Raw genomic sequence first — 10,315 nt, forward strand, 5'->3', positions numbered from 1 at the left:
TATGCCTCAACGAAATTTGTGAATTTCATAGCCCCTGTGTCAGAGGTTTTGCCATTTGGTCTAAGGGGGAAAGTTAAGGTTAATTAATTCATGCCTACTGGGTGGGGGTGGGAGGATTACATAGTCTGAAAATAAATTAATGCTTTGAAATCTGCACTTTGGTATGAATCAACCATTTATGATGAAATAAAATTTATTATGTGGCTTCAGGGTCAGTGGTTCTTTTGGGATGGGGTGTACAACTGATTATAAAGTGGAAGTGCATTTTCTCTTTGATACTCTGATCTACCTCTGAGTAATAAGTAAACAGAGTAAGCATGCCAAGTTTATAATTATGATAAGCAATGGTGCCTCTTTCAAAATTGACTGTGAATTTCATGGCCTCTGGTTTAAAACACACACCAAGTTCAATTGTTGTTAAGTTGTTACATGATACTCAGGTGACCTATAAGGCCCGTGGGCCTCTTGTTTAAGTTGCAAGCACTTTGAAGCTAAACTTATTTGTGTTGAAGACTTATATCATTTCATATGGTATAACTGTTTTATGTTTTTTTCTGGAAAGGATTTATTTAAGGTCTCCTTAATTTTACACGAGAACAAAATTTTTGTAATCTGCAAAAGATTGGTGCAGTGACCTTGAACTTACATTTATGCTTGTTTAAATAATCCTTTTTTTCTGAGTAATGCACAACCAAACTAGAATTCACTGTGATCGGTCCACCTTCATTTTGATTTTTGTAATTAACTAATAGAAATTAGCTCAAATCAACACAGATTTGTTTTCTGCAGATGTTGGATGTTTATGTTGTTATCCATGTAAGTATTGTGAAATCAAGATGGCTTTATAATTGTAAATGTTTATTTTAAAAAATGATAGCTGGGATTTCGGCACCATAACATCTTTAACATATTCTCATCTCATCATTTGTTTTGCTTTTTTAAGATTTCTTGACTCAGACTGATGCTTATTTCTTTGAAAGTTTAGATTTTACTTGTACGCTTGTAACTATGAAGCTCTTATCTGCATTTACGATTATGATTACTCGTAAACTTTGACCAAATCAATTATTTCTGCAGTCTTGTATATTCATTATATATGCAAATGTTATGCATAGGAATATATATTATTTCAAACAAACTTATGAACTGCTCCTAAAGTATCTACTGTGCATATGCTATACCCAATTGTATGCCTGAATATTTTTTCATTGTTTCACTTCTTAGATGCGATATACCGGTACATCCATGTGGGACACCAAAAACCTATGCTTAAACATTCCCTAATCTTAGTGTCAAAGGCACATATGCATATTAACCTATTCACAAATGATTTGAAATAGAATTTAAATTCCTATCAAAGCTATTAGAATAAAAATTTTATGACATATTTATTAGAATTCCATGGGCACTTTTTGTGCTCCTTTAAAAGCTGACCTCTTTTTATATTCCTGTGAACCAAAGTTTATGCAAAAACATCTACAGGAGAAAAAGAAAATACTTTTTGTTGGTTTCAGTTAGACACTTATGCTATACCCAATTGTATGCCTGAATTTTTTTTTCATCGATGCACTTCTTAGATGCTATATACCTTTACAACCGTGTGGGACACAAAAATCCTATGCTTAAACATTCCTGTTCTTAGTGTCAAAGGCACATATGCATATAGACTTAATCACAAATGATTTGATTACAGAAGTAGAATTGAAATTAGTATCAAAGCTCTTAGAATAAATTTTTATGACACATTTATTGGAATTTCCATGGGCACTTATTGTGCTCCTTTATAAGCTGTACTGTTTTATATCCCTTTGAACCAGAATTTATTCAAAATCTTCTACTGGAGAAGAAGAAGAAGAAATCACTTACTGTGGCCTTCAATCCACCTTTTATCGATAACAGAAGATACTTTCTTTCTTCTTTTAATCAATATATATATAACCCAGTGAACTTGAAGTAAATGACTATATAGAATCTGCATCTGAAAAGCTTGTGTAATAAATTGAATGCATTGAATATAGTTAAAATAAGAGTGAACTGTTAGCAATTCACTTTGCAACACTGTCTTGTTGGATTTTTCGATAACTGACATTTTGTACATCAGTGGGGATAAGGTATGTTTGAGTAGATTGGAATTTGTTTTTCATGTGTGGTATTTGATATTTACACACACAACACGAAAAGGCAAAGCACCACATTGCAGAAAACAAAGGAAAAAAACTCGTCTTCTTATATTTGGAGCTTACCTTATATATTCTATTATTTTTAATGATGCTCTATGAAAAAGGGGAGTTAATTCTCAGTTACATTTTGTATTCATGTAGATTATAAAATAACATAAGGACAGACAAACAAAACATGAAGTGATTTTGATGCTTCTCATCTGAAATCTAACCATTAGATGGCAAAATGACAAACTATGCTTCAGTTTTTCAATCTAATGTTTTTGAATTAGTGATATTTTTAACTAGAATGCTTTCAATAATCTAAAATACTGACTAGGCTCTTACTGAGAAAACTTTACAACAGCAAACTTTATATGGAGTTTTTCTCTATAAACATTCCTCCTAAGAATAAATTTGGTACATTGTTATTTTTTTCCCATCTGGCTACTCTTTTATTGGTTCTCTGACTACAGTTCTATTAGTTTTTGCATTATATACAGTATACATGTGGTCTTTACTGTGCATAATTTCAGAATTTGGTTGTTTAGACACTGTGAGGGAAACTTTAAGGCAATTCATTTTTTATTAAGAATTTTCTAAGAGGCTATAAATTCTCGATGAATGAGTTTTATGGTATCTAACAAGTTCCTCTAAAGTGCTACATTTTGATAGTTCATCCATGGAAGGTTGGTCCTGCAAGACATAAGCTCTTGGTAAAGTTTTGAGCATTCTACACCTTAACCATGTCTTTTACCTGTTTTTGAAATTCTATGGTTGCTTTCTTACTGCAGTTATCCCATTATTTTTTATGTATACCAGTAAATAAGATATTATACTTTAATGTTTATATGTAGTGTTTTGTAGGAATAGTGTAGTGCTTTATATAAACAATGTAGTGTTTTATGTAAGTTTTGTTGTGTTTTATATAAACAGAATAATATTTTATGTACCATAAATAATGTTTGTTTTTTTTCTTTACAGTGAATGAAGAGGACCAGTTACATCGAACATTTAATGGCAATGGGGTAAATATCATAAAATAGATGTATTTACTGGTTATAATTTATTTAAAAATTGTTTTCAAAATATTTAATTAACAAATTCATTAAGAATCTGTATGTACAATGACAGTATTTGATATTCTCTGATTATTGCAGGTTAGTGATGTAAATGGTGATGTTCTTTCACAACTTAAAAATAAGGTAAGTTTAGAATACCGTATAAGTGGAAATTTTACAGTGCAATTTTAATATTTTAAAAAATGGTAATTTATTTTTGCGAGAGGTAATTTTAGTGATTTAAAAAGCTTACTAAAGATGCTATTACAAATAAAATGCAATTAATTTTTAATATGTAATTTTATGAATATATATGCCAAAATTAAATTTAAAATTTCAATACGGTATATATTTTTTCAAAACTGTACAGAATTTATTGCTGCTCATATTGTCAGAGACCAAAAGAGCTAGCTCATGCAACTGTAAAGTGTCTATAGGTTTGTCTGCTTGGTCTCTCTGAAAACATGGTAATTTATGAACCACTAAAAGACAACTCCTCAAATTTTGAATTCCTCAGATTTTAAATAAATCTAAAATTGGAACAGAATTAAACATCAATAAGAACATACTTTAATATTAATTTTTCAGCAAAAAATGTTGCCATGCATATTACAGTTAAAAAACCATAAAATTCTCTCAAAACTCTACTCCTTTTATAGCTTTCATCTGATTTCAATAAAACTAGACTAACACTCACTGAGTAGACTAGGACAAGGATCATAATTTTTTTAATCAGTATTGCCATGGTTACTAAAGTTTAAGACTATAGGTGCCACTATTCTCTTCCTGTTTGATATAATTACAAAACAGTAGAGCCACAGGGGCTTTTGCTTATGAGATATGATCTTTATTAGGAAAGGAAATATCTTGTGAAAACATTCAATAAAATGTTGTCTCCTTCCCAGGAACTGGAAATTGAGGGACTCAATGAAGACTTAGACAGCCTGAAAAAGGAAAACTTTAACCTGAAGAAGAAGTTGGACAAGCAACAGCAGCAGATTGACATCAAGAGGAACAGAAAGGGTAAGAAAGGCTTGTATAATGTATAAATAGAGGTTCAGGGGGTAATTTAGAGGGGTTGGTTTAGTTACTGTAAAAGTGGAAATTTTGACGATGTGCTAAGTTACCGTCAAAATTTACACTCGTCAAACTTCTTATCATATACATAGAAACACAACAGACATTGACAGTACTTTCAACGGCACGTTTGACAACATCAAAGTCACTGTTAATTTCTTTTGTAATTAATGAAAACATAGTGATATAAAATCACATTTTTAAAAACCATTGAATCTAAATTAGTGTATCAAATACTCTAATAGTTTTCTGTTTGTCAACTGTGAAATCAAATTACAAGAGGCAATTTATTTAATCAAATCTTACACACATAGATACATGTAGCTTGTACAAAAAATAAATTTTAGTAATCAAAGATTTGTAGATTAAATAGTCAAAATTAACCATAAGTGCCCTAAATAAACAACCAGACACAACACCCAGAAAAAGTCCCCGAAACTGCTTTCTGGAACTGCTTTGGGGCTGCTTAGAGCCATATTTTATTATTCTTGTCTACTAAGTTAGTTTTAGTCGACTTGACTAATAAATGAGCTAGTTAAATGCTAAAAGTTATGAAGTGTAAATCTAGTTGCTACTGTAAATGAGTTTTACGGATGAGTTTAAAATTACCAGGAAGACACATCACCTATTATGTGTCTATTGCCTATTTATAAGGCTAATATAATTCTGTCTTTTCTATTTATAAGGCTAATATAATTTTGTCTATTGTCTATAATTTGTAAGGCTAGTATAATTTAATATATCTGTTTACCTAGTATCTAGGGACACATTTAAGAGTTACGAATATTGTAAAATTAGGTTTCATAAATCACATGAATTATTAATGGTAAATGATACTTTCTTTTACTGGTACCAAGAGAAAATAAATTCAAAATTTGAAGAGAGAATCTGGTCTCTTTTTAGGTCACCTGAGTCACTCAGGTGAAGTTATTGCTATCTGTTTTCGTCCGCCGTCGTACGTTGTTCGTTGTTCGTCGTCAATCAGTCATAAACTTTTGAACATTTTCAGCTTCTTATCTTGAACGGCTGAGCCAATTTCAACCAAATTTGGTATACAGCATCTATGGGTGAAGGGGAACAAAAATTTTGAAATTCATGGCCCCTGCCCTTCTGGGGCCTGAGGGATGGGGCCAAAACCACCAAAATTAATGCAATCTTTAAAAATCTACTTCTTTACTCCTGGACATCTAGCAGTCAAACTGTTGGCATGATGATAATCAGTATTGAGTCCTCTACCAAAATTGTGAAATTCATGGCCCCAGGGTCAGGGGTTCTTGGGTTAGGGTGGGGCTATATAGATCATATAGTAAAAGTGCATTATTTCTTTGAAAATCTTCTTCTCTGCCCCTGGGTATTAAATAAACTAACGAAGCACCTCTGCCTGACTGGGTGAATTTAAAACGGTGCGAATTCAAATTACACAGCATAATTTCTTTAACAAAACTATGACTGGGCGAATTTAAAACGGGGCAAAATAGTTCGCAAATGCAAAAGGGCAAAAATAACCCTGTATACAGTAGTGAAAATGCATTAATTGTTTGAAAATCTTTTTCTCTGCTCCTGGGTATTAAATAAACTAACTAAATATATAGTTATGATGAGCAAGAATGCCTCTTTCAAAATTATGAATTTTATGGCCCCAGAGTCAGGGGTTCTGGTGTTAGGGCGGGGCTCTATTGATTATATAGTGAAAATGCATTAATTGTTTGAAAATCTTTTTCTCTGCTCCTGGGTATTAAATAAACTAACTAAGTACATAGTTAAGATGAGCAAGATTGCCTCTTCCAAAATTGTGAATTTTATGACCCCAGGGTCAGGGGTTCTGGTGTTAGGGCGGGGCACTATTGATTATATAGTGAAAATGCATTAATTCTTTGAAAAATCTTTTTCTCTGCTCCTGGGCATTAATAAACTAACTAAGTACATAGTTATGATGAGCAAGAATGCCTCTTCCAAAATTGTGAATTTTATGACCCCAGGGTCAAGGGTTCTTGTGTTAGGGCGGGTCTCTATTGATTATAGTGAAAATACATTAAATCTTCGAAAATCTTCTTCTCTGCTCCTGGGTATTAAGCAGATGAACTACCTTTATAGCTATTATGAGCAAGGGCCCTTCTTCCAGAATTGTGAATTTCAAGGCCCCTGGGTCAGGGGTACCATAGAGGGGGGGGGGCTCTACTTTTATACTGAAAATGAATCAATTGTATGAAAACTGCTCCTTGGTATTAATCAAACATTTTTGATAAGCAAGGGTGCCTTTTCCAAAATTGTGACATGTGTTGACCTAGGGTCAGGGGTTTGTGTGTGGTATGCGGCACTACTGATTATTGCTGAATATTACTGATTAGTTGAAATGCATTTTTCCCCTCTACCCTGCCTATGGGTATTAAGTAACCAAACTAAGCAATTGCTAAGTGTATAGTTATGATGAGCAATGGTGCCTTTTTCAAAATTGTGAATGCCAGGTGTCTAGTTTAAAACATGAACCAAACTCAACCATTGGAAAGTTGTTGCATGGTGCTCAGGTGACCTATAAGGCCCATGGGCCTCTTGTTTATTTCCCTTTCTTAAAATTTGATTTTCAAAAATTTTAAATGATTTACTTATTTTATCCTTCATTATATTCTAAGGATTTGAAAATTGATAATAAAAAAAGTCTCTATAATTGCTTCATTACCCAAAGTTGGAATGTCCATAAAATTAAGTATTTTGAATATAAATTTAAAATCTTTGAAATTTTAAAATGAAAATAATATTGCTTCAAAGGTATGAGCAGTGTACCTCCAGCGGGTAAGTTACATGTCAGGAGTGATGCTAAATATTCAACCTTTCCAAGCATTTGTCATCTAGACATTCTTGGATGTGCACTTGACTTATGAAATTTTGTTCAATTTGTTCTTTATCACATTATATGTTAACATTTTGAAAAGAAACCAAAAAAATTAAAATCCATATTTTGAGTTGTGTACCTCCAAGTTTGAGTTTCAATGTTCTTATCTTCTCTTCTGTTTGGGGCCTGTGCATTGAAATGGTTTACCATCTACTTTTTTAAGGTGTTTCAGAAGGTATATTGAACTGTGTGAGATATATCTAATTTGTTTGTATTATATATTTTGTGTATAAACTTTTATGAATTGGTTGCAGCCTAACAAGAACAATGCACTACAATGAATTTCTATGTGATACAATACTACACTGCAGTTACTTATTAAATATACAAGTGTTGTAAACTTTATAACAGTTCATTATCCTTTGTTGTAAAATACATGTTTACTAAGACCCTCCCCCCCCCCTTTTGTATTTCCATGTAAATTTCTGGATGGATCACAGTTCCCCATAAGATGGATCTTATCTATCAAATTAACAATACCATGGTTTCAAAATTATAATTTTACCCTACATGTACTTTACAATGTATTTTCATTCATTTGCCTTTTGTGAAAAACAAATCAGATCTATAAAAAAAAAATACTGTAAATGTATTATATTTTGCATGTATGATATTAACAATACCATGGAATTTTGTACTTACAATGTATTTTCATTCATTTGCCTTTTGTGAAAAACAAATCAGATCTATAAAAAAAAAAAAATACTGTAAATGTATTATATTTTGCATGTATGATATTTAGCGGAATTTTGTATTTCAGCAAGTAAGCGTAGACATTTTCTGATTGTGCTTTATTTGAATAAATATAAGCAAGGTATTTAGCGATGTACTTGATTTAGCAGAAGGTGCTTTCTGTGAAAGGCACTAAGTTTAGAATACATAGCCAAATGTAATACGTTTACAGTAGTTTATAAGCATTTCCAAAATGTTAGTATATCAGGTGAGCAAATTATACCAAACATTGCAACAGCCAATTCATCTTGCATTTGTTAACTCTTCTCTCAATGTACACTGAATGAACATGCAAAGACACTGACACTGATGATTGAAAATGATTTACTTTGCATTCTAGTTCTTTATCCAAAGCCTCTGGTTTGAAGAAAACATATAGATCTCACTTTCTGTTAACAAATCAAATTCACAAGGAAAGCAACATATAATTATAGCAAGCCTTCATATGTAACTTGAAAATAAAATTTTTATATTCCTGTGCAAAAATACTTGGGAGAAAATTTGGGTAAAACTCTTAACTGAGAGTTAAAAGAAAATAATCAAATGTTTGGGGTAATTTAGAGATTTTTAGGTGATTTCCTAAGTAAGAACACAGGAGATGGACAACCTTCTAATAATTGTCCCTAATCCTTTGTGTCTCAAATAAAATAAAATGAATAATTTAATATACATACTTTTCTTCACTTTAGAATTATAAACATATCATATTAAAATAAAAGCTATTGATACCTTGTGTTTTATTTTTGAGCAGCCAGTGTGGGAGACATTGGATTGGATGCAGACCTAGCCCAGGCCCTCAGGCTGTTCTTCAGAGATGTAAAAACTGTCCAGGGTCAGCTCTCAGAGATCAAGGAATATGGTAAAGTCATCAACATTGTTCAGCTTTAGATAGAGTCAAACCTCATTATCTCCAACTCAATGGGACCAATTAAAAAAAGATATCTGAGGATGTGATTTTAACTTAAAGAATTAGTGGTTTGGACTTCCAAACAATTTTGATATATCCAGGTTTTATATAGTTACCAAATTTCAAATGTATTAATTTTCAGGGGGTTTCAACCATCATGAAATATTTTTAATAAGAATAATTCTTTTTGAAACTGAGAAAAAAATTATACCTGGTATTTGTTTATGAATAATTTTTGCACGTACCTGATACATTTCTCTCATTTAAACTTAAGCTAAAGTGTGTCAGCAAGGTACCTCAGACAATGGCAACATAAAACAAGCTCTGGGGAAGCAGGAGCAGAAGTTACAGGAAATGGAAAACAAGCTCTCTGGCTGTGTCACGTCACTGAAAGACAGTGTTACAAACACTCTGAGGAAGGGAAAGAGATGACAGGTTACATGACTAAAACTCACCAATCAAATCGCAGATCATCCCAAGATTGATGCTTGTAAAACAGAGGTCATGAAATGGCTGTAATGTTAATCATTTCTTCAGAACTGTGATCCCAGTGATATCGGAGCTAAATAGCTCCTTGTACAAGCTGCAGTATTATACAGATGGGCAGAATCAAATACACAAGTGTTCATAGTTATTTTATACATGATTTACCCTAAGATTCAAAATATAAAAATATGATTATAAAATACAGTGAAACCTGACTATCCTGACATGCCATCAGATGACAATTTTGGTATCAGTATAGAGAGTGTGTTAGATTGCACAGTGTAAAGAACATAAAAAAATTATAAGATGGTTATAAAATAAGGGTCAGAATCTACAGTTGATCAGATTGCACAAGTGTCAGATTAGACTGTATTTAGTAATTTACAAGCAAAACTGGCAATAAACAAAAAATTAATTACTTTTTGAAAAAGTAAATCAAATTTTAAGGCATAATATTATATATACATTGTCAGTATTTGGAAGGTAATGCTGTACTCTGTAAATCTGCCTAAATGCTTTTTGAGAATTGTTTTCTATCACATATCACAGGGTGTTATAAGCACTGTACAGTGTACATTACATGTATGTCCAGAACTAGTCTTGCCTTTATGTGTTGCATATTATATTAAAATATTGTGTATACCATGTTAATGTACAATTCATGAACATGACTGAACCTAACATACCTTCTAATAAATGGTCATTATCAAACAGATCTTATGTGTTGCAAATTACTAAGTTTTTAAAAAGTGGGTCAAACACTATGGTGAAAGTCTTAAGGTCAAATATATTTATATCCCATTGAAATGTTTTTTTTTTTTCACAGTGAAAAACATGTGAAGTATGAAAACCTTAACACCAACCATTATAAAGTTATGGTCAGAATTATTTTTTGGCAAAAGTGATCAAACTCCAAGGCCTAAGTTACAAGGTCGAATTTGGTGCTACCCAAAGAATGGTCTTGTGACAAGAATATGAAAGCCATGGCTTTTCTCACTCTTAA

The 10,315-nt window shown here is 32.0% G+C and overlaps 1 protein-coding gene across 5 annotated transcripts in view; it reads left to right on the forward strand.

The window, feature by feature from the left end:
* The window catches only part of LOC134236435 (kinesin-like protein KIF28P), a 34,685-nt gene extending 24,662 nt beyond the window's left edge, over positions 1-10,023 (forward strand). For 2 of the 5 annotated variants that reach the window (XM_062718604.1, XM_062718607.1), the window contains 7 exons: positions 790-816; positions 3,144-3,187; positions 3,320-3,364; positions 4,126-4,243; positions 7,064-7,087; positions 8,671-8,778; positions 9,101-10,023. In XM_062718604.1, coding sequence (XP_062574588.1) covers positions 790-816; positions 3,144-3,187; positions 3,320-3,364; positions 4,126-4,243; positions 7,064-7,087; positions 8,671-8,778; positions 9,101-9,258 — 524 coding nt within the window. In that variant the 3' untranslated portion in view covers positions 9,259-10,023. The remainder of the gene's footprint in view (positions 1-789; positions 817-3,143; positions 3,188-3,319; positions 3,365-4,125; positions 4,244-7,063; positions 7,088-8,670; positions 8,779-9,100) is intronic. The other 3 variants (XM_062718605.1, XM_062718606.1, XM_062718608.1) reach the window with 3 other exon arrangements.
* Positions 10,024-10,315: the final 292 nt, after the last annotated feature.

This window comes from Saccostrea cucullata, unplaced genomic scaffold, assembly GCF_032062105.1.
Source record: "Saccostrea cucullata isolate Sc308-1 unplaced genomic scaffold, CSIRO_AGI_Scuc_v1 ctg42, whole genome shotgun sequence".
Lineage (NCBI taxonomy): Eukaryota > Metazoa > Mollusca > Bivalvia > Ostreida > Ostreidae > Saccostrea > Saccostrea cuccullata.